The 26,608-nt window shown below is 40.8% G+C and overlaps 1 protein-coding gene across 1 annotated transcript; it reads left to right on the forward strand.

Moving 5' to 3' along the window:
- Positions 1–586: 586 nt before the first annotated feature.
- LOC110521189 (vesicular glutamate transporter 2.1) lies at positions 587–25,686 on the forward strand. Its single transcript, XM_021598629.2, has 11 exons — positions 587–1,244; positions 3,065–3,320; positions 3,968–4,086; positions 5,941–6,055; positions 16,977–17,151; positions 17,511–17,653; positions 17,747–17,896; positions 19,128–19,260; positions 21,791–21,901; positions 22,823–22,950; positions 23,215–25,686. The coding sequence occupies exons 1-11, from the start codon at positions 1,147–1,149 to the stop codon at positions 23,539–23,541; spliced, it is 1,755 nt and encodes a 584-aa protein (XP_021454304.1). The 5' UTR covers positions 587–1,146; the 3' UTR covers positions 23,542–25,686.
- Positions 25,687–26,608: the final 922 nt, after the last annotated feature.

Consider the following 26,608-nt stretch of genomic DNA (forward strand, 5'->3'; position numbering starts at 1 on the left):
GCTGGGGGGCACCGGTGTCGAGGTAATTGAGGTAATATGTACATGTAGGTAGAGTTATTAAAGTGACTATGCATAGATAATAACAGAGAGTAGCATCAACTAAATGGGGGGGGGGGGGTCAATGCAAATAGTCTGGGTAGCCATTTTATTAGCTGTTCAGGAGTCTTATGGCTTGGGGTTAAAAGCTGTTTTAGAAGCCTCTTGGATCTAGACTTGGCGTTCCGGTACTGCTTGACGTACAGTCTATGACTAGGGTGGCTCCTGGAGTCTTTGACAATTTTCAGGGCCTTCCTCAAACACCGCCTGGTATAGAGTTCCTGGATGGCAGGAAGCTTGGCCCCGGTGATGTACTGGGTCGTACGCACTACCATATGTAGTGCCTTGCGGTCGGAGGTCGAGCAGTTGCCATACCAGGCAGTGATGCAACCAGTGCAACAATTATCATGTTTTAGTCACGAAGTGTGTACACTGAATGTAAATCAACCTTGCCAATATGAACACACCCCGGGTAAAGAGAGAAGAGTGTGCGCATGTGTTGTGTATCGCGCGCCACGGAGCGGAGCTGTCGACAGGTACACGACACAGCTGACTGGGCGCGCGCAGCCGTTCGCTCTCCGTGGTGCTGAACGTTCTCCTAACCGCTACCTGCCTCACTGTAGGTCGTCACGAAAGATAAGGGAGAGTGGAGCTTCTTCCACTGGAAAATAGCCATACAATTTTGACTTTTCCGCATAATCATTGACGTTGTTTCTGTCATAATCTTATCATATCGTGGACACATTTCAAACGTTATCAAGAGGGTGATTTTTATGTTTTTTATTTTAGCAATTGACTGGGATCTGTAGCCTACAAGATGGCACTGAATGGATGTACATTGCATAAGGCAAAGGAAGATTTATCAGACTGTTTTGTGACTGTGAACCCATACCATATCAGATTGGTCGCCTAATTCTGCAATATAATCGGGTTTTTTCTCAGCTCATTCAATACACCTGGCATTGGATGTCTAAACCTCGATTTTCTTCCGAGAAAGAGGTGTATAATTCGGATTCACATTTTACCGAATATGTTTAGCAATATTCCATATTTGAATTATTTATCGTAATATAAAAGAAATCGAGCAGAAATCAAGAAGAATTTGGAATCATGGAATCCGATCCCGAACCCGTTAAGCATCGGGCTTTCCCGCCCAGTAAAGAAGGGCTGAAGAAATTGGCTGGAAAGACCTTCGGCCATCTGTACAGGTAAAATAAGTAGCTCGAACCCTTCCCCCTTCTCTCTGTCTGCTTTTCACCTCCGATTACGGTAAAAAATAAATAAAAAAAATAAAAAGCGTAAATAGGGAATTTAAATGTTAAATGTATATCCATCCATATGTAATGCAGGTGTGAATTGCTTCCTGTCCCATCCAGGCAATGAGAAGAAAAAATCTCACTAACACCCAAACCCCATGAGAAATAAAATCTCACTTGCACCAAAACCCCATGAGAAAATAAATCTCACTTGCAAATTGGTTGCTGTGATTCTGGACTAAATTCAAAAGAGAAAAAAAACACACATATTTTTAGATTAATTATCAACAAGACAGGAAGTGGAAATGCACAATAATATCAGAGTGGTCGAATATTTAAGGATCAGTTATTTCCCGGGAGAGTGAGGGTTGTGTTTTAAATAATTAATGCATCAGAACGCGTCGTGACACAAGGGGTCGGGGATATCTGTTACATTATATATTCATCAGTATTAACCAAGATCGATCTGTTAAATATCAACTTTCTTTGTGGTCGTGTAAAATGCGACACTGCATTGGAAAATCAATGAATGGATTTTTAAAGGAAAATACTCTATATATATAGGCTACCATGGTGATCACATTTCTTGTTTTTTCTAAATTCAAGTTTTTGATCGAATAATTTTAAAATGATAGAAGAACACGATCCTTCTAAATTGTCAGGATTGAAACACGTGACTTTCCAAAAGCATTATTTAAGCTAATTAATTTCGTTTTTCGTGACTGAAAATAATGTGGTTTTCACTATAAAGATTGATGATTGATTGAAACAAAAAATTGTAATTCACATATTCAATGGTAAGAGCTAATAAAAATGTTTTACATTGCGTTTTATTAGCAATCTATTTTTGAAACAGATATTTTTTTTTCTTACATGGTTTATTCATTATAGTGTTTCTATTCCCTGTGGTTGGAGGTGTTAACCATTCCACTGAATAGTAATGTCGTGATACATCACACAATACAATGTTGGCAGAAGACTCTTGGTTTTCCTATGCAATCTTATCTTATCACATCTATCGAATTTAGTAGCCCATCATTTGTTATCATACATCTTACATTTTAATCTAATAAAATGCTAAACTCGATCTTAATACATTTAATTGGTTATCTTATTGAGCTCTCAGTATACCGGAACTTACATGTAGCATACATGTAAGTTCCGTGCTGTCTGTGTACTGCTGCAATGCGGTACGAAGGTCCTTTTATTGCATTCATTTAGCCAAGCTGTCGTTTTTTAGAACAGGTGGAATTTAAACATGGCACGATAAAATGTCATAGTTTTACAAATAACATCAGCACTTTAACTCTTGATTTGCCCTTTCAGAATAAAATTACTACACATTTCCGTGCAATTTTAAATTATGTTTCAATATTTGAAGAACGAGTAAAAAATATATATTTAAAAAAAAAATAATAATAATAATAATAAAATAGACAAACAGATGGTGATTCAGTCTAATTTAGAGAATAAACACTTTTTTTCACACCAATCCGAATGATCTTCAAAAATTTCCTTCAAAACATTCAAAATAAGTGGATATATCATTATTCTTTACCTTATAATACAACGAAATGTCTCCACTTTCTCGCCGTAGCCATCTATCTGGTGTTAATTAGCTTAGCCTTAAAGGCCTATTCAATTTAAAAGCCAATGTGTTTGCCATATAACTTTTAAATAAGCCTGATAATTACAAGAATAGCCAAATATATTTTTTAAAGGATATACAGGATGTTATTAATAGTCCTACGGGTTCCTGTTTGGTCTAAAAGGGTGGTGGAGAAACGTCAGAAGACAGGTGAGGTGATCGAGTTAACGGAGGACGGTCGGCCCTCGGAGCAGCAGGAGAAGAAACCGCCTTTATGTGACTGCACGTGCTTCGGCCTCCCGCGCCGTTACATCATCGCCATCATGAGCGGCCTCGGATTCTGCATCTCCTTCGGAATCCGGTGTAACCTGGGCGTGGCTATCGTGGGCATGGTCAATAACAGTACCATACACAAGGACGGCAAGATCATCATCACAGAGGTGCCTATCATATTTTTTAACGTCCCAAATGACACCCTATTCCATACACAGTGAACTGGTTTTACCAGAACCCTAGGGGCCCTCAAATGGAGCACTACTCCCTATGGGACTTGGTCTAAAGCAGTGCACTATATAGGCAGTGAATTGGTTGCCAATAGGAATGGGAACGATATGACCCAGTCCCCGCCCCCTCTTCTTCTGCATCTGAGATAGCAAAGGCACGATTTCAATTGAATGAGTCATCCAACAAAACAGACACCATAGCCCACATAAACCCTGCAGTCATCACGACTTTTATCATAGGAATAAAGTCTGCAAACTTAAATTAGCGAATTAATAGAGTTGGAATTCCAACTTTGATCCTTTTCCCCGTCCCTTTATGTTGGCCCAAGCAACATTTCTTGTTGGAATGCCCCTTTAAGAATCCAAAGCCTGTATAACAGTATTAATCTATACCGTTCACACAATTTTACTTGATAATGTTTATGAAAAAATAGAGAACAATCAGGACATTGTTATGCACATTTTGGGTCGGCAGGGTAGCCTAGTGGTTAGAGCGTTGGGCTAGTAACTGTTGCAAGTTCAAATCCCCGAGCTGACAATAACTCATCTGGTGTTTCTGTGTGTTATTGTTTGGTTTTGGGAAGAAAGCGAAGTTTAACTGGGATCCAGAGACGGTGGGGATGATCCACGGTTCATTCTTCTGGGGTTACATCGTCACACAAATACCCGGAGGGTGGATATGCTCACGACTAGCAGCAAACAGGTAAATGTCATCAGAAAAACATATTAAATAGTATAACATGTATCTATACTGAAGTTTCTTTTGGGAAAAAATCAATTAGGCCTAATACAGTTAATATATTATATTATATTCCGTTCTGTTCTATTCTATATACGTTCTGTTCTATTCTATATACGTTCTGTTCTATTCTATATACGTTCTGTTCTATTCTATATACGTTCTGTTCTATTCTATATACGTTCTGTTCTATTCTATATACGTTCTGTTCTATTCTATATACGCTCTGTTCTATTCTATATACGCTCTGTTCTATTCTATATACGTTCTGTTCTATTCTATATACGTTCTGTTCTATTCTATATACGTTCTGTTCTATTCTATATACGTTCTGTTCTATTCTATATACATTATGTTCTATTCTAGAATACGTTCTGTTATATTCTATATACGTTCTGTTCTATTCTATATACATTATGTTCTATTCTAGAATACGTTCTGTTATATTCTATATACGTTCTGTTCTATTCTATATACCTTCTGTTCTATTCTATATACGTTCTGTTCTATTCTATATACGTTCTGTTCTATTCTATACACGTTCTGTTATATTCTATATACGTTCTGTTCTATTCTATACACGTTCTGTTATATTCTATATACGTTCTGTTCTATTCTATACACGTTCTGTTATATTCTATATACGTTCTGTTCTATTCTATACACGTTCTGTTCTATTCTATATACCTTCTGTTCTATTCTATATACGTTCTGTTCTATTATATATACGTTCTGTTCTATTCTATATACGTTCTATTATATTCTATATGTTTTCTGTTCTATTCTAACTGCGGTGAAACTTCACCACAGTTTTGTTCTGTTCTGTTCTAGTACTTTTTCCGTTGACATCTACCTGTGAGATGTATAACCAGAGTAACACCGTTTCAGTTTAAAGCAGACACTTGTTAAAGCCAAATGTGTGTCAGACGGGTGGATTTAGCTGGTATCACGGAGGAGGACTCTGACCTCGCGTCAGATATTGGGAATTCTATTACCGGCTGCGAGGCGTGCCTCCTCGTGCCTCCTCGTGATAATGAGCTCCCGCGGGACTACCGTGTCGAATCTTCTTTTTTTTTTACTCGGTGGGAGGCATGGCAACGGGCAGTAGTAATGCCAGACATGTTATGTGCGCTCAATTGTTCACAGTTAGGACGAGATAAAAAAAATGAACAAATAGGCCTATCATTTTTATTTCCCAATTGTTGCTTTAAAATAAAATGTTCACATTTCATTAGAAAATATTATTGGCTATATACACAACCATGCAAAATAATGTCTGTGGAAATAGGCGATATTCTGTTCTATAAATCGCCCTGGATAAGAGCGTCTGCTAAATGACTAAAATATACATGCATTTTATTATATTCCTATCCACATTGAGACAGGATTGAGATGATAAATATTCTACTGGTTTAGTGTAATTCAGCAGGGACCGTCTCTAGTCTGTCCCATCTGAGCACCTTCTGCTGTGACAGACTGTCCTCACCTTGTCATTTCACCCCCAAAACGAAGCTTCAGCTGTTTTGTTTTGTTCTTTCTTTTCTCATATCTTGATTATTTTATGTTTTAAATGTCCAGCATGATAGTTAGAACACATAGAGAGAAAATATTATTATTTTAGCTGTACATGAAATATGATAATAACGAAACCATTTTGTTGAGACATAATTCCATGTCGGTCCATGTACAGTATTTTATGTCCACTTTTGTTTACAGCACAGTATTCATTCAATTGATAGGCTAGGGCCAGCTAGTGTATGGGATTGGGATTGGCTGATTTACAAATAGTATTTTCCGTTGTTTTCTCTTTGTTCGCAGAGTGTTTGGGCTGGCCATCTTCCTCACGTCCACCCTCAACATGCTCATCCCCTCCGCTGCCCGCGTGGACTATCGCTGCGTCATCTGTGTCCGTATACTACAAGGTCTGGTGGAGGTAAGACTGTGGGCTGCTGCCTGCTGATTGGTTGGTTTGGTCCTATATCACACACGTTTGTTTAACCTTCCGTTGAGGTCAGAAGGTCACTTCTTTCCCGAGGGAGACCGTGTCATTAATTATGCATATCAGCATTGAAAATAAACCAATAGGTAGTGTACACATCAATAACACGAGAAAGGTCCACAAGACACATCTCTGCTGCTAACAAAGCTGCCTTTTCTGCTTCCTGTTGTGCATCAGTATTACGGGGAGTGTTTATTTCTAGACTTTTGATGTTCATTCAAGATCATCACAGAGGTCACATGATTGGTTTACCATATCACTAAAGCATTAGCGTAAGTGGAAGCATTATATCCGTGTACACAGTTACACAGATCATGCCATTTGAAAATATGCACACTTTAAAAAATGCAGCATAATTCTATCTGTGCACCTTCATTCAATGTACTGTATGCTGTTTTTGGGAGGAAGCTCTTAGACTCTGTCATACCTGACCCTGAGCTTTAGAGCAAACAAGAAACATACCTGGGAAATGTGGGGGGAGAGATGTAGGGTTGTTCACATATAAAGACATATAACAGAAGAGAGGAAACTCATGTGATGCCATCATCAAATCAAATCAAATCACACCAAATAGAGAAGGAAAAGGAGGATGTAGCAGTGGTGAAGTACCACTATCAGACTGAAGAACCACTATCAGACTGACCACTATCAGACTGAAGGACCACTATCAGACTGAAGGACCACTATCAGACTGAAGGACCACTATCAGACTGAAGAACCACTGTCAGACTGAAGGACCACTATCAGACTGAAGGACCACTATCAGACTGAAGGACCACTATCAGACTGAAGGACCACTATCAGACTGAAGGACCACTGTCAGACTGAAGGACCACTATCAGACTGAAGGACCACTATCAGACTGAAGGACCACTATCAGACTGAAGGACTACTATCAGACTGAAGGACCACTATCAGACTGAAGGACCACTATCAGACTGAAGAACCACTATCAGACTGAAGAACCACTATCAGACTGAAGGACCACTATCAGACTGAAGGACCACTATCAGACTGAAGGACCACTATCAGACTGACCACTATCAGACTGAAGGACCACTATCAGACTAAAGGACCACTATCAGACTGAAGGACCACTATCAGACTGAAGGACCACTATCAGACTGAAGGACCGCTATCAGACTGACCACTATCAGACTGAAGGAACACTATCAGACTGACCACTATCAGACTGAAGGACCACTATCAGACTGAAGGACCACTATCAGACTGAAGGACCACTATCAGACTGAAGGACCACTATCAGACTGAAGGACCGCTATCAGACTGACCACTATCAGACTGAAGGAACACTATCAGACTGACCACTATCAGACTGAAGGACCACTATCAGACTGAAGGACCACTATCAGACTGACCACTATCAGACTGAAAGACCACTATCACACTGAAGGACCACTATCAGACTGAAGGACCACTATCAGACTGAAAGACCACTATCAGACTGAAGGACCACTATCAGACTGAAGGACCACTATCAGACTGAAGGACCACTATCAGACTGAAGGACCACTATCAGACTGACCACTATCAGACTGAAGGACCACTATCAGACTGAAGGACCACTATCAGACTGACCACTATCAGACTGAAGGACCACTATCAGACTGAAGGACCACTATCAGACTGAAGGACCACTATCAGACTGAAGGACCACTATCAGACTGACCACTATCAGACTGAAGGACCACTATCAGACTGACCACTATCAGACTGAAGGACCACTATCAGACTGAAGAACCACTATCAGACTGACCACTATCAGACTGAAGGACCACTATCAGACTGAAGGACCACTATCAGACTGAAGGACCACTATCAGACTGAAGGACCACTATCAGACTGAAGGACCGCTATCAGACTGACCACTATCAGACTGACCACTATCAGACTGACCACTATCAGACTGAAGGACCACTATCAGACTGAAGGACCACTATCAGACTGACCACTATCAGACTGAAAGACCACTATCAGACTGAAGGACCACTATCAGACTGAAGGACCACTATCAGACTGACCACTATCAGACTGAAACACCACTATCAGACTGAAGGACCACTATCAGACTGAAGGACCACTATCAGACTGACCACTATCAGACTGAAGGACCCCTATCAGACTGAAGGACCACTATCAGACTGACCACTATCAGACTGAAACACCACTATCAGACTGAAGGACCACTATCAGACTGACCACTATCAGACTGAAGAACCACTATCAGACTGAAGGACCACTATCAGACTGAAGGACCACTATCAGACTGACCACTATCAGACTGAAGGACCACTATCAGACTGAAGGACCACTATCAGACTGAAGGACCGCTATCAGACTGACCACTATCAGACTGAAAGACCACTATCAGACTGACCACTATCAGACTGAAGGACCACTATCAGACTGAAGGACCACTATCAGACTGACCACTATCAGACTGAAAGACCACTATCAGACTGAAGGACCACTATCAGACTGAAGGACCACAATCAGACTGACCACTATCAGACTGAAGGACCACTATCAGACTGAAGGACCACTATCAGACTGAAGGACCACTATCAGACTGACCACTATCAGACTGAAGGACCACTATCAGACTGAATGACCACTATCAGACTGAAGGACCACTATCAGACTGACCACTATCAGACTGAAGGACCACTATCAGACTGACCACTATCAGACTGACCACTATCAGACTGAAGGACCACTATCAGACTGAAGGACCACTATCAGACTGAAGGACCACTATCAGACTGACCACTATCAGACTGAAGGATCACTATCAGACTGACCACTATCAGACTGAAGGACCACTATCATACTGACCACTATCAGACTGAAGGACCACTATCAGACTGAAGGACCACTATCAGACTGACCACTATCAGACTGAAAGACCACTATCAGACTGAAGGACCACTATCAGACTGAAGGACCACTATCAGACTGACCACTATCAGACTGAAGGACCACTATCAGACTGAAGGACCACTATCAGACTGAAGGACCACTATCAGACTGAAGGACCCCTATCAGACTGAAGGACCACTATCAGACTGACCACTATCAGACTGAAACACCACTATCAGACTGAAGGACCACTATCAGACTGACCACTATCAGACTGAAGAACCACTATCAGACTGAAGGACCACTATCAGACTGAAGGACCACTATCAGACTGACCACTATCAGACTGAAGGACCACTATCAGACTGAAGGACCACTATCAGACTGAAGGACCGCTATCAGACTGACCACTATCAGACTGAAGGACCACTATCAGACTGACCACTATCAGACTGAAGGACCACTATCAGACTGAAGGACCACTATCAGACTGACCACTATCAGACTGAAAGACCACTATCAGACTGAAGGACCACTATCAGACTGAAGGACCACAATCAGACTGACCACTATCAGACTGAAGGACCACTATCATACTGACCACTATCAGACTGAAGGACCACTATCAGACTGAAGGACCACTATCAGACTGACCACTATCAGACTGAAGGACCACTATCAGACTGAATGACCACTATCAGACTGAAGGACCACTATCAGACTGACCACTATCAGACTGAAGGACCACTATCAGACTGACCACTATCAGACTGACCACTATCAGACTGAAGGACCACTATCAGACTGAAGGACCACTGTCAGACTGAAGGACCACTATCAGACTGAAGGACCACTATCAGACTGAAGGACCACTATCAGACTGACCACTATCAGACTGAAGGACCACTATCAGACTGAAGAACCACTATCAGACTGACCACTATCAGACTGAAGGACCACTATCAGACTGAAGGACCACTATCAGACTGAAGGACCACTATCAGACTGAAGGACCACTATCAGACTGACCACTATAAGACTGAAGGACCACTATCAGACTGACCACTATCAGACTGAAGGACCACTATCAGACTGAAGGACCACTATCAGACTGAAGAACCACTATCAGACTGAAGGACCACTATCAGACTGAAGGACCACTATCAGACTGACCACTATCAGACTGAAGGACCACTATCAGACTGACCACTATCAGATTGAAGGACCACTATCAGACTGAAGGACCACTATCAGACTGACCACTATCAGACTGAAAGACCACTATCAGACTGAAGGACCACTATCAGACTGAAGGACCACTATCAGACTGACCACTATCAGACTGAAGGACCACTATCATACTGACCACTATCAGATTGAAGGACCACTATCAGACTGAAGGACCACTATCAGACTGACCACTATCAGACTGAAAGACCACTATCAGACTGAAGGACCACTATCAGACTGAAGGACCACTATCAGACTGACCACTATCAGACTGAAGGACCACTATCATACTGACCACTATCAGACTGAAGGACCACTATCAGACTGAAGGACCACTATCAGACTGACCACTATCAGACTGAAAGACCACTATCAGACTGAAGGACCACTATCAGACTGAAGGACCACTATCAGACTGACCCCTATCAGACTGAAGGACCACTATCAGACTGACCACTATCAGACTGAAACACCACTATCAGACTGAAGGACCACTATCAGACTGACCACTATCAGACTGAAGAACCACTATCAGACTGAAGGACCACTATCAGACTGAAGGACCACTATCAGACTGACCACTATCAGACTGAAGGACCACTGTCAGACTGAAGGACCACTATCAGACTGAAGGACCGCTATCAGACTGACCACTATCAGACTGAAGGACCACTATCAGACTGACCACTATCAGACTGAAGGACCACTATCAGACTGAAGGACCACTATCAGACTGACCACTATCAGACTGAAAGACCACTATCAGACTGAAGGACCACTATCAGACTGAAGGACCACAATCAGACTGACCACTATCAGACTGAAGGACCACTATCAGACTGAAGGACCACTATCAGACTGAAGCACCACTATCAGACTGACCACTATCAGACTGAAGGACCACTATCAGACTGAATGACCACTATCAGACTGAAGGACCACTATCAGACTGACCACTATCAGACTGAAGGACCACTATCAGACTGACCACTATCAGACTGACCACTATCAGACTGAAGGACCACTATCAGACTGAAGGACCACTGTCAGACTGAAGGACCACTATCAGACTGAAGGACCACTATCAGACTGAAGGACCACTATCAGACTGACCACTATCAGACTGAAGGACCACTATCAGACTGAAGGACCACTATCAGACTGACCACTATCAGACTGAAGGACCACTATCAGACTGAAGGACCACTATCAGACTGAAGGACCACTATCAGACTGAAGGACCACTATCAGACTGACCACTATAAGACTGAAGGACCACTATCAGACTGACCACTATCAGACTGAAGGACCACTATCAGACTGAAGGACCACTATCAGACTGAAGAACCACTATCAGACTGAAGGACCACTATCAGACTGAAGGACCACTATCAGACTGACCACTATCAGACTGAAGGACCACTATCAGACTGAAGGACCACTATCAGACTGAAGTACCACTATCAGACTGAAGGACCGCTATCAGACTGACCACTATCAGACTGAAGGACCACTATCAGACTGACCACTATCAGATTGAAGGACCACTATCAGACTGAAGGACCACTATCAGACTGACCACTATCAGACTGAAAGACCACTATCAGACTGAAGGACCACTATCAGACTGAAGGACCACTATCAGACTGACCAATATCAGACTGAAGGACCACTATCAGACTGAAGGACCACTATCAGACTGACCACTATCAGACTGAAGGACCACTATCAGACTGAAGGACCACTATCAGACTGAAGGACCACTATCAGACTGACCACTATCAGACTGAAGGACCACTATCAGACTGAAGGACCACTATCAGACTGAAGGACCACTATCAGACTGACCACTATCAGACTGAAGAACCACTATCAGACTGAAGGACCACTATCAGACTGAAGGACCACTATCAGACTGACCACTATCAGACTGAAGGACCACTATCAGACTGAAGGACCACTATCAGACTGAAGGACCACTATCAGACTGAAGGACCGCTATCAGACTGACCACTATCAGACTAACCACTATCAGACTGAAGGACCACTATCAGACTGACCACTATCAGACTGAAGGACCACTATCAGACTGAAGGACCACTATCAGACTGAAGGACCACTATCAGACTGACCACTATCAGACTGAAGGACCACTATCAGACTGAAGGACCACTATCAGACTGAAGGACCACTATCAGACTGAAGGACCACTATCAGACTGAAGGACCACTATCAGACTGAAGGACCACTATCAGACTGACCACTATCAGATTGAAGGACCACTATCAGACTGACCACTATCAGACTGACCACTATCAGACTGAAGGACCACTATCAGACTGAAGGACCACTATCAGACTGAAAGACCACTATCAGACTGAAGGACCACTATCAGACTGAAGGACCACTATCAGACTGAAGGACCACTATCAGACTGAAGGACCACTATCAGACTGAAGAACCACTATCAGACTGACCACTATCAGACTGAAGGACCACTATCAGACTGACCACTATCAGACTGAAGGACCACTATCGGACTGACCACTATCAGACTGAAGGACCACTATCAGACTGAAGGACCACTATCAGACTGAAGAACCACTATCAGACTGAAGGACCACTATCAGACTGAAGGACCACTATCAGACTGACCACTATCAGACTGAAGGACCACTATCAGACTGAAGGACCACTATCAGACTGAAGGACCACTATCAGACTGAAGGACCGCTATCAGACTGACCACTATCAGACTAACCACTATCAGACTGAAGGACCACTATCAGACTGAAGGACCACTATCAGACTGAAGGACCACTATCAGACTGAAGGACCACTATCAGACTGACCACTATCAGACTGAAGGACCACTATCAGACTGAAGGACCACTATCAGACTGAAGGACCACTATCAGACTGACCACTATCAGACTGAAGAACCACTATCAGACTGAAGGACCACTATCAGACTGAAGGACCACTATCAGACTGACCACTATCAGACTGAAGGACCACTATCAGACTGACCACTATCAGACTGACCACTATCAGACTGAAGGACCACTATCAGACTGACCACTATCAGACTGACCACTATCAGACTGAAGGACCACTATCAGACTGACCACTATCAGACTGAAGGACCACTATCAGATTGACCACTATCAGACTGACCACTATCAGACTGAAGGACCACTATCAGACTGAAGGACCACTATCAGACTGAAGGACCACTATCAGACTGAAGGACCACTATCAGACTGAAGAACATCCTTCCTTTATTATTTTTGTTCATTTTTTTATCTTCCTGTCCTATCAATGGAAGCCTCCTTCCCTCCATCCCTCCATCCCTCCATCACTCCATCTTTCCATCCACCCAGCTCGCCATCCCTCCATCTACCCATCCCTCCATCTCTCCATCCAGGTATCCATCCCTCCATCTATCCATGCCCCCATCTCTCCATCTATCCATCCCTCCATCCCTCATCTCTCTATCCCTCCATCTCTCTATCCTTCCATCCCTCCATCTCTCTATCCCTCCATCCTTCCATCCCTCCATCTCTCTATCCCTCCATCCCTCCATCTCTCCATCCCTCCAGCCCTCATCCCTCCATCCCTCCATCCCTCCATCCCTCCATTCCTCAATGGAGAAACAGAAGCAGTCTGTGTCTGTGCTCCGTCCTCCCTTGTGCATCGACTTCTTACTGCAAATTAAACATTAGCATTTCAGGGTGACTCCCAGAGCAGGCCCAAGCAATTTGTGTCTATCAATAGTTGATTGTGTGCCACTTAGTGAGTAATTGAAAATTTATGGGAGCAATTCTCTTTTTGTGTTGAAGTAGGATCGTTAGCTTGAAACTGCCCTGGCTGCCTCAGCCTCAGTCTCAAATGGTACTCTATTCCATATAGAGTCTGAAATGGCACTCTATTCCATATAGAGTCTGAAATGGCACTCTATTCCACATATAGTCTCAAATGGTACTCTATTCCATATAGAGTCTCAAATGGCACTCTATTCCACATAGAGTCTCAAAAGGTACTCTATTCCATATAGTCTCAAATGGTACTCTATTCCATATAGAGTCTCAAATGGTACTCTATTCCATATATAGTCTCAAATGGTACTCTATTCCATATAGAGTCTCAAATGGTGCTCTATTCCATATATAGTCTCAAATGGTACTCTATTCCATATAGTCTCAAATGGTACTCTATTCCATATATAGTCTCAAATGGTGCTCTATTCCATATAGAGTCTCAAATGGTGCTCTATTCCATATATAGTCTCAAATGGTACTCTATTCCATATAGTCTCAAATGGTACTCTATTCCATATATAGTCTCAAATGGTGCTCTATTCCATATATAGTCTCAAATGGTACTCTATTCCATATATAGTCTCAAATGGTACTCTATTCCATATAGTCTCAAATGGTACTCTATTCCATATATAGTCTCAAATGGTGCTCTATTCCATATATAGTCTCAAATGGTACTCTATTCCATATATAGTCTCAAATGGTACTCTATTCCATATAGTCTCAAATGGTACTCTATTCCATATATAGTCTCAAATGGCACTTTGTTCCATATGTAGTCTCAGATGGTACTCTATTCCATATATAGTCTCAAATGGTACTCTATTCCATATAGAGTCTCAAATGGTACTCTATTCCATATACAGTCTCAAATGGCGACTTTTCCATATAGTCTCAAATGGTACTCTATTCCATATATAGTCTCAAATTGTACTCTATTCCATATATAGTCTCAAATGGCGACTTTTCCATATAGTCTCAAATGGTACTCTATTCCATATATAGTCTCAAATGGCGACTTTTCCATATAGTCTCAAATGGTGCTCTATTCCATATATAGTCTCAAATGGTACTCTATTCCATATATAGTCTCAAATGGTACTCTATTCCATATATAGTCTCAAATGGTACTCTATTCCATATATAGTCTCAAATGGTACTCTATTCCATATGTAGTCTTAAATGGCGGCCTATTCCATATATATATTGTTCCCTAAGCAGTGCACTACTTTGACCAGGGTCGAATAGGCTGCCATTTAACACAGCCGCAGTCCCACCTCAACCCATTTATCCAGAGTAGGAATGTTCAGCTCAGATGTGTTGTGTCAGTTTGTTTTAAGATAAGACATGATAATCTTCCTTGTATTTGACTAATGAGAAAAACTGTCCGCTCAGTTGTCAGTGCCGTTTATCAAACACTGACTTATCCCAATCGGATTTATTACTGAATATTTGTTTGATGATATTAAATCCTATTTGGTTAAGTCATTTGGAAATTATCCTCGTCGGCAAAATAACACAGACACTGGAACGAGGAACTCTGCCTAGAAGGCCAACATCCCGGAGTCGCCTCTTCACCGTTGACATTGAGACTGGTGTTTTGCGGGTACTATATAATGAAGCTGCCAGTTGAGGACTTGTGAGGCGTCTGTTTCTCAAACTAGGCACGCTAATGTACTTGTCCTCTTGCTCAGTTGTGCACCAGGGCCTCCCACTCCTTTTCTATTCTGGTTAGAGTCAGGTTGCGCTGTTCTGTGAAGGGAGTAGTGCAAAGCGTTGTACCAGATCTTCATTTTCTTGACAATTTCTTGCATGGAATAGCCTTCAGTTTCTCAGAACAAGAATAGACTGACAAGTTTCAGAAGGCCATTTTGAGTTTACAGGCCATTTTGAGCCTGTAATCGAACCCACAAATGCTGATGCTCCAGATACTCAACTAGCCTAAAGGACAGTTTTGTTGTTTCTTTAATCAGAACAACAGTTTTCAGCTGTGCTAACATAAATGCAAAAAGGTTTTCTAATGATCAATTAGTCTTTTAAAATGATAAACTTGGATTAGCTAACACAATTGGAACACAGGAGTGATGGCTGCTGATAATGGGCCTCTGTACGCCTATGTAGATATTCCATTTAAAAAATCCTCTGTTTACAGCTACAATAGTAATTTACAACATTAACAATGTCAACACTGTATTTCTGATCAATTTGATGTTATTTCAATGGACAATTTTTTTTGCTTTTCTTTCAAAAACAAGGACATTTCTAAGTGACCCCAAACTTTTGAACGGTAATGTATGTATAATATAATATATCATATACTCTGTGTTCCTCCGTAGGGAGTGACCTACCCTGCCTGTCATACCACACTATAATGTATATATGTATAATATAATATATCATATACTCTGTGTTCCTCCGTAGGGAGTGACCTACCCTGCCTGTCATACCACACTATAATGTATATATGTATAATATAATATATCCTATACTCTGTGTTCCTCCGTAGGGAGTGACCTACCCTGCCTGTCATACCACACTATAATGTATATATGTATAATATAATATATCCTATACTCTGTGTTCCTCCGTAGGGAGTGACCTACCCTGCCTGTCATACCACACTATAATGTATATATGTATAATATAATATATCATATACTCTGTGTTCCTCCATAGGGAGTGACCTACCCTGCCTGTCATACCACACTATAATGTATATATGTATAATATAATATATCCTATACTCTGTGTTCCTCCGTAGGGAGTGACCTACCCTGCCTGTCATACCACACTATAATGTATATATGTATAATATAATATATCATATACTCTGTGTTCCTCCATAGGGAGTGACCTACCCTGCCTGTCATACCACACTATAATGTATATATGTATAATATAATATACTCTGTGTTCCTCCGTAGGGAGTGACCTATCCTGCCTGTCATGGCATCTGGAGTAAGTGGGCCCCACCACTGGAAAGGAGCCGTCTGGCCACCACCTCATTCTGTGGATCTTATGCTGGTGCTGTGATAGCCATGCCTCTGGCTGGGATCTTGGTCCAGTACTCTGGCTGGTCCTCTGTCTTCTATCTGTACGGTAGGTTCATCACCTGGAAAACAGTGGCACTTGTTACTGAGTGGACTATCCTGGCTAAATCACCGTCCATAGTTATTCTTAGAGTAGCTACATATGTCCTAGGGGGATCCTTTTTGAGACAAGATTGTCTATTTGACTTTATTTGTGTCTATTGACTAAACAATCAGGAATTAACCAGAAATATCCATATACCTCATATTTTATGAATCAGATTTACAGTAATATAACTCTCTCTATAACTCTCTCTCTCTCTCTCTCTCTCTCTCTCTCTCTCTCTCTCTCTCTCTCTCTCTCTCTCTCTCTCTCTCTCTCTCTCTCTCTCTCTGTCTCTCTGTCTCTGTCTCGGTCTCTCGCTCTAGGCTGCTTTGGGATGTTCTGGTACATGTTTTGGATCCTGGTGTCCTATGAGAGCCCAGAGGTTCACCCCACCATCACCGCCGAGGAGAGACGTTACATCGAGGAGAGCATCGGAGAGGGTCAAGAACTATTCGGTCCTGCTAGCGTGAGTTCTCCTCCTTCTCCTCCTTCTCCTCCTCTTCTCCACCTATCCAACTAACTGACACGTGTTCTGCTATACACAACTGTGGCTCTGCAGAAATACAAGACTCCATGGAGGAAGTTCTTCACCTCAATGCCCGTCTATGCTATCATCGTGGCCAACTTCTGCAGGAGCTGGACTTTCTACCTCCTCCTCATCAGCCAGCCGGCCTACTTCGAGGAGGTGTTCGGCTTCGAGATCAGCAAGGTAAAAGGATGAGCCGTTCACTCACAATACCAGCCAGGTGTGAATAGTTGGCTTGATTTGTGTAAGACGTAACCGGGGCAGACAAAACTCATCAGACATTCTAATAAAAAAATATATCCGTTGTGTCATATGTACATCACTTGTACGGGGCATATCAATTGCTTTACTGAGTACCAGTGTTGGATTTCATTTCCGTTTCGTAACGTTGAGGGTAAAATGTCCTCTAGACACCAAACACAGACACATCCTGGTCCGTGTCCTAAATGGTATCCTATTGGCCCGGCTACATTTAACCAGGGCTCTGATCAAAAGTAGTGCACTACGTAGTAAATAGCGTTTCATTTTGGGACGCAAGCGATATAACTCAGGCTGGTCTGACAAGTGTAATAATTCAGATGCTGGGTGGATCTCTGGCTCTCTTGTGGATCAGGGTGTGAATTATAGCCTCGGTGTGATATTTGGAGTCAGTGGTGGTTAAAGGGGAGTAGGAAGACGTGTTCTGGGACAATCACTGTTTTGATTTAAGAGGTGTAGCTTGAAATATGATATCTCTCTTTTCTACTCCCTCTGCACCCTGCACCATTACTGTTATCATGATACGTCATGACAACATGATACGTCATGACATCATGATACATCATGACATCATGACAGCATGACATCATGACAGTATGGCATCGTGACATCATGATACATCATGACAGCATGACATCATGACATCATGACACATAATGACAGCATGACATCATGACATCATGACACATAATGACAGCATGACATCATGATACATCATGACATCATGACAGTATGGCATCGTGACATCATGATACATCATGAGAGCATGACATCATGACATCGTGACATCATGATACATGGGAACACGTCAAGCCCATGAATGACAAACTAATCCGCGTTTGAAAGATCGCAACACAGAACAACATACAAGGAGAATTTGCACACATGTTTGGAAACAGACTTCTGAAATGAACTTTGACACATAATAAATATGTATCTGGATAGACCATTTCATGGGTTGTCAGTTTTGGCATTGACTGCCATGTTGATGTTAATTGCAGTCAACTTGAAAGTTGAAATGTTTATGGTTCACTGTATGTGTTGTCAGGTGTTAATGCTGTAGGCACCTCCACACTTACTGAGGACCATCATAAAGCCCTTTAATGTTACTGTTATTGTTTATTTTAATTGTTGATGTTGATATTTGCGTTGTCAGGTGGGCATGGTGTCGGCCCTGCCTCACTTGGTGATGACCATCATCGTACCCATCGGAGGACAGCTGGCTGACTGGCTACGCACCAGAAACATCCTGTCTACTACCACCGTCAGGAAGATCATGAACTGTGGAGGTGAGGGCTACATAAGGACTTCATAAGGGCTACATAGAGATCTCATAAGGGCTACAGAGAAAACTGTGTAACACATTCGTAATCTATACAGATCATCCTGTCAACTTCCATCGTCATGGTCTGGAAGATCGTGAACTGCGGAGATAAAGATTAGCTACATAAGGACTTTATAACACATGCATAACCTATACATAACACATTCCTAACCTGTTCATATCACATTGTAGACTGTAGGTCACCAAGGATAATAACTAGACTGTAGATAATAAAGTATAATAACTAGACGGTAGGTCACCAAGGATAATAACTAGACTGTAGATAATAAAGGATAATAACTAGAATGTAGATAATAAAGGATAATAACTAGACTGTAGATAATAAAGGATAATAACTAGAATGTAGGTCACCAAGGATAATAACTAGACTGTAGGTCACCAAGGATAATAACTAGAATGTAGGTCACCAAGGATAATAACTAGAATGTAGATAATAAAGTATAATAACTAGACGGTAGGTCACCAAGGATAATAACTAGAATGTAGGTCACCAAGGATAATAACTAGAATGTAGGTCACCAAGGATAATAACTAGAATGTAGATAATAAAGTATAATAACTAGACGGTAGGTCACCAAAGATAATAACTAGAATGTAGGTCACCAAGGATAATAACTAGAATGTAGGTCACCAAGGATAATAACTAGAATGTAGGTCACTAAGGATAATAACTAGACTGTAGGTCACCAAGGATAATAACTAGAATGTAGGTCACTAAGGATAATAACTAGACTGTAGGTCACCAAGGATAATAACTAGAATGTAGGTCACCAAGGATAATAACTAGACTGTAGATAATAAAGTATAATAACTAGAATGTAGGTCACCAAGGATAATAACTAGACTGTAGATAATAAAGGGTAATAACTAGACTGTAGATAATAAAGTATAATAACTAGATGGTAGGTCACCAAGGATAATAACTAGACTGTAGGTCACCAAGGATAATAACTAGAATGTAGGTCACCAAGGATAATAACTAGACTGTAGGTCACCAAGGATAATAACTAGACTGTAGGTCACTAAGGATAATAACTAGACTGTAGGTCACTAAGGATAATAACTAGACTGTAGATAATAAAGGGTAATAACTAGACTGTAGGTCACTAAGGATAATAACTAGACTGTAGATAATAAAGGATAATAACTAGACTGTAGGTCACTAAGGATAATAACTAGACTGTAGATAATAAAGGATAATAACTAGACTGTAGATAATAAACGGTAATAACTAGACTGTAGATAATAAAGTATAATAACTAGATGGTAGGTCACCAAGGATAATAACTAGACTGTAGGTCACCAAGGATAATAACTAGACTGTAGGTCACTAAGGATAATAACTAGACTGTAGATAATAAAGGATAATAACTAGACTGTAGATAATAAAGGGTAATAACTAGACTGTAGATAATAAAGTATAATAACTAGATGGTAGGTCACCAAGGATAATAACTAGACTGTAGGTCACCAAGGATAATAACTAGACTGTAGGTCACCAAGGATAATAACTAGAATGTAGGTCACTAAGGATAATAACTAGACTGTAGGTCACCAAGGATAATAACTAGACTGTAGATAATAAAGGGTAATAACTAGACTGTAGATAATAAAGTATAATAACTAGATGGTAGGTCACCAAGGATAATAACTAGAATGTAGGTCACTAAGGATAATAACTAGACTGTAGGTCACCAAGGATAATAACTAGAATGTAGGTCACCAAGGATAATAACTAGAATGTAGGTCACCAAGGATAATAACTAGACTGTAGGTCACCAAGGATAATAACTAGACTGTAGATAATAAAGGGTAATAACTAGACTGTAGATAATAAAGTATAATAACTAGATGGTAGGTCACCAAGGATAATAACTAGACTGTAGGTCACCAAGGATAATAACTAGAATGTAGGTCACCAAGGATAATAACTAGACTGTAGGTCACCAAGGATAATAACTAGACTGTAGGTCACCAAGGATAATAACTAGACTGTAGGTCACCAAGGATAATAACTAGACTGTAGATAATAAAGGATAATAACTAGACTGTAGGTCACCTGGGATAATAACTAGACTGTAGGTCACCTGGGATAATAACTAGACTGTAGATAATAAAGGATAATAACTAGACTGTAGGTCACCAAGGATAATAACTAGACTGTAGATAATAAAGGATAATAACTAGACTGTAGGTCACCTGGGATAATAAGTAGACTGTAGGTCACCAAGGATAATAACTAGGCTGTAGGTCACCAAGATGCATACTAACTGTAATAGGGTTTTCCTTTACTCTTGCTTGCACTGAGTTGGCAGATAGTGACTTGTTTTTAAGAGGATTTTTCACTTGCAAAGGTTGTGATATGAGGTTGTTTTACTACACCTGTTGTAGTTAAATGCACTGATTGCAAGACACTTTGGATAAAAGAGTATCTGCTAAATGATTACAATGTATTGTTGTTGCCTGGTGTGTAGGGTTTGGAATGGAGGCCACTCTGCTCCTCGTGGTTGGTTTCTCTCACACCAAGGGTGTGGCCATCTCTTTCCTGGTCATGGCTGTGGGCTTCAGTGGCTTCGCTATATCAGGTGAGTAGTCGAACATCTTAAAGATTTTGTAAACAATTCAATTAAAGTTGAACACTCTCTTTTAGGCCCGGGATTTAATTCTGTTCCGAGCTTTTAAGGCTAATATTTCGGCGTTCACTGTACTAAATAAACAAAAGCCGACTTAAACAATTGCCTAATCAGTGTTATTCTGTGAGTTGAGCGGACAATAATTTGCATTAATGTGGTTAGTTTGTTTACTCAACAAACTCTGCTCGAAGTGAGCTAAATTTGAACAAGCTTGTTGAGTAGAATTACAAATTCATGTTTGCTCCAAACAACTCACTTCATTATTCTATTTCCCTGCATGGTCTATTGCAGGTTCATTTTCATAATGGCTTGTTTCAGTAAATAGCTTTTCCAGTTTATATGATTTAGGTAGTCGCAATAGTCAATCTTCCCTACTCCAGCAGTCATTCTCAATGCAGGTTGCGGATTATTAAAAGTTTAAATTGTTGGAATTACACACGACTTTGCAAGCCAGCATAATGTTTCTTGCCGGTATGATATGGCCTCTAAACCAGGAGTTTCAGACCACTGTGTTAGGGTGTAACTGAACCCTCAAATAAAGGTCTTCTGATATACTGTACGATGATGTTGTGTCATAAACATTTTAAATGTAAAGATAACAATGTTACATATTCACTTGGACGCTCGCTTGGTGAACACTACAGGACTGAAAGGCCCTGAATACAACAACCATGTCTCTGTCACTTAACAAACACATTCAACGTGTAGTAACTACAATTTGCTCTAAAGGCACACTGGGAAATATGCAAATAAGGTCGAATATATTATCTGGTTGAATTGTGTGTTGACTCAACCTAAAATTCAGATTTTAAATCACACATATACTGACTGTTGATCTTCTTGACCATTTTCATAAAACTATGTATTTTGTAGGTTTCAATGTGAACCACCTGGATATCGCCCCTCGCTATGCCAGTATCCTGATGGGTATATCTAACGGTGTGGGAACTCTGTCAGGGATGGTGTGCCCACTCATCGTGGGAGCCATGACCAAAAACAAGGTACACATTCTGTTTCAGGAAGCTAGGTTTTTTTTTGGGGGGGGGTATGTGGTTAAAGGTTAAATGTTCTACTAGTTCCAACTGATTAACTACAATATACCACTATAATTGTTATGGTTTACCATATATAGACAAAGTATGTTCCTTCACGTCAACAAAAGGTTCATGTTCACGTTTATTTATCTTGTTATGCAACACTTTTGAAATCTCACTCACCAGAGCTCCCATTTCCTGTGTTCACTTGGCATCACTTCCTGTCTCTAGACTCGAGAGGAGTGGCAATGGGTGTTCCTCATCGCTGCTCTGGTTCACTACGGGGGAGTCATCTTCTACGGGATCTTTGCGTCGGGCGAGAAGCAGCCGTGGGCCGACCCGGAGCTGACCAGCGACGAGAAGTGTGGCTTCATCGACGAGGACGAGCTGGCAGAGGAGACGGGTGACATCACACAGGGCTACAGTGGTGGCATGGCGGCAGTAGGAGCAGGGAAGAGTTACGGGGCCACGACAACTGGGCTCAATGGGGGCTGGGTGGCACCAGACAGCTGGGAGAATGTAGAGGAGGAACCAGCTGGGCAGACCTGGGCAGATTGAGACTACTCATAGAACAGGGCCGTGTGTATTGAGTGTATCAGCGCAGAAGTGCAGATTTTGGATCGTGTTTTGCCTTTTATATCATAATAAATAATATTAGGTGGCTGATCCTAGATCAGCTATCCTACTCTGAGATGCTTGATACATATGGCCCCAGATATAATCATGTTATGGCAGCGGTGGGGGTGTTCTAGCCTGGTTTCTGATCTGTTTGTGCTGTCTTGCCAACGCCTACAATGACCATAGACCACTGCTACAATGGCCACGGCACAAACAGATCTGGGACCAGGGTAGTTCACCCACTAAAAGAGAGAGAGAGAGAGAGAGAGAGAGAGAGAGAGAGAGAGAGAGAGAGAGAGAGAGAGAGAGAAATGCCATTGTGGTTTGCACAAATTAGCATAAAAAAATTAGATACTGTATGTAAAATATTTACGTATATTGAGAAAGAAAATGTATAATAATAAAATCACGCGTTGGTTCCACACAAGCAGGTTAAAATATCAGTGTAAAATATATTTCCAGTTCTATAATCCCCATGTCGCACATCTAGAGCCTTCGATCCTAGCCGTTTAAGGGCAACGGTAGGCCTAGTTATTATACCTTCAAGGCTCCCTAACCTCATAAAAAATGTACTTGAAACAACAAACGAGCCAGATATTGTGAACGTCATAGGTCTGTAAAACCCTTGTCTGAAATATCACTTTCTGATTGCACTGATACTGTAAGTATAAAAAATATAAAAAAAAACGTAGATATTATTATATTTCTTATCAATGGCGTTTTATGTACTTTATATATATATACTGTTTCTGTGAGACTATTGTGGATTTGGGTCGTCGATCTGTGTGACAAATTGATGTAAAAAAGGCCATATTTTTCACGGACATAATCTTTTCAGGGAGTAGTATGATCCGCTTACAAAACAAAGTCTTGTTCTTGAGCAAGGCCTAAACAACTAAGGAATAGACTTAAACTAGTGTGTGTGTGTGTGTGTGTGTGTGTGTGTGTGCGTGTGTGTGTGTGTGCGTGCGTGGTGCGTGCGTGCGTGTGTAAAACTCAGTGTAATATTTATATGTGCGTTGTTGCATGAATTTGCTCAAATAGATGTTTCTGATACAGCTTTTTCATAGCCACTGATAGTCCTCATCCCTTTCACTGCTATATTTTGAAATAATATGTCTGTCTAGTACCAGTGATAACATGGACTTTTATGTTCATGTGTTCATATATATGTTCATATATGGTATTCATGAGAGATTTAAAAATATATATATACATATAATGATTGCACTATAAGCACAGAATTACACTAGAATGAACATTGGCACTCTGGCATCATGACAACAGGATGGCCATCTTTGACTGGTATTGTATTTCTACGTGTGAAGGAGAACTTTTCTCTCAAGGGCATCATTGATTGAGCAACTGTGTTTGATGTGCATTGCAATAATTCCCCCATGTAACGGTTGCCACTATCCATCCAGTTTCTGTTCCATAAACTAGTGTAACACTGGCTTGCTGTATCAAACTAGTTATTTTTTTTTTGTGGGGGAGTTGTCATAAAGATTAAAAGAGAATATAAAGTGTATGTTTATATGAAATAAATCGCTGCTGTTCTTAGGGAGAAAAAAAAAGTTACAAATTACAACACTGCTTTATAATACAGAGAACAATTATGACATTTTTTGCCAGACGAGAAGATCTGAAAATCGAAAACAATTGAATGTTCGTGTTGATCTAGATGTGTCTTCATTTCTTGCGTTGCCAAACCTACAGTAGTGGTCCATTTTTAATGTATATGGTATTTGTGTAATAACCCACTGAATTATCATGAATGTTCATTGGCTTGAATGAATCTTCATCGATGGGATGTCCTTTCTTTTCCTTATTGTTTGCTAAAAAAAAAAAGTAATAATAATGAATTCTCTGCAAGGGTGTTTAAAAAATATATACAAATACTGAAAAAGTACTGGCAAATGTTGCTATATTTGGGCTTTGAGTCCGACGTTTATGTATAAATTATAAATGTGTTTGTATGGCTTCTAATAATATGGTGTTTATTGGAGAGGTTTGCTAATGTCAAAAAAAGTGTTATATATATATAGAAATGCTGAAATCATTTTATAAAGAAATAACTACCTAAACAATGGCTTTATCCTTTATTTTTCTTTCCGTCCATTACTTCCTGTATTTTTCCCAGCGCGGGGCAAAAACAGTTTGAAATGACATCATTACAATCAGATGAATCTTAATTGGTTGAAATGGTTTTAAACTGGATGTAATGACATCACTTCAACCAGCTTTTGCACGACTGGGTTAAAGCACTGAATGAAGCTTCGGAACCTTCTCAATAGCTCATCCCACAGAGCAGCTGACTGTCTAAGACATGTTAGTCTGAGGGAAAGACATATTAGTCTGAGGGAAAGACATATTAGTCTGAGGGAAAGACATATTAGTCTGAGGGAAAGACATATTAGTCTGAGGGAAAGACACATTAGTCTGAGGGAAAGACATATTAGTCTGAGGGAAAGACACATTAGTCTGAGGGAAAGACATATTAGTCTGAGGGAAAGACATATTAGTCTGAGGGAAAGACACATTAGTCTGAGGGAAAGACATATTAGTCTGAGGGAAAGACACATTAGTCTGAGGGAAAGACACATTAGTCTGAGGGAAAGACATATTAGTCTGAGGGAAAGACACATTAGTCTGAGGGAAAGACATATTAGTCTGAGGGAAAGACACATTAGTCTGAGGGAAAGACACATTAGTCTGAGGGAAAGACACATTAGTCTGAGGGAAAGACACATTAGTCTGAGGGAAAGACATATTAGTCTGAGGGAAAGACATATTAGTCTGAGGGAAAGACACATTAGTCTGAGGGAAAGACATATTAGTCTGAGGGAAAGACATATTAGTCTGAGGGAAAGACACATTAGTCTGAGGGAAAGACACATTAGTCTGAGGGAAAGACATATTAGTCTGAGGGAAAGACACATTAGTCTGAGGGAAAGACATATTAGTCTGAGGTTAAGACATTAGTCTGAGTGAAAGACATATTAGTCTG

Source organism: Oncorhynchus mykiss, chromosome 30 (assembly GCF_013265735.2).
Source record: "Oncorhynchus mykiss isolate Arlee chromosome 30, USDA_OmykA_1.1, whole genome shotgun sequence".
Classification (NCBI taxonomy): domain Eukaryota; kingdom Metazoa; phylum Chordata; class Actinopteri; order Salmoniformes; family Salmonidae; genus Oncorhynchus; species Oncorhynchus mykiss.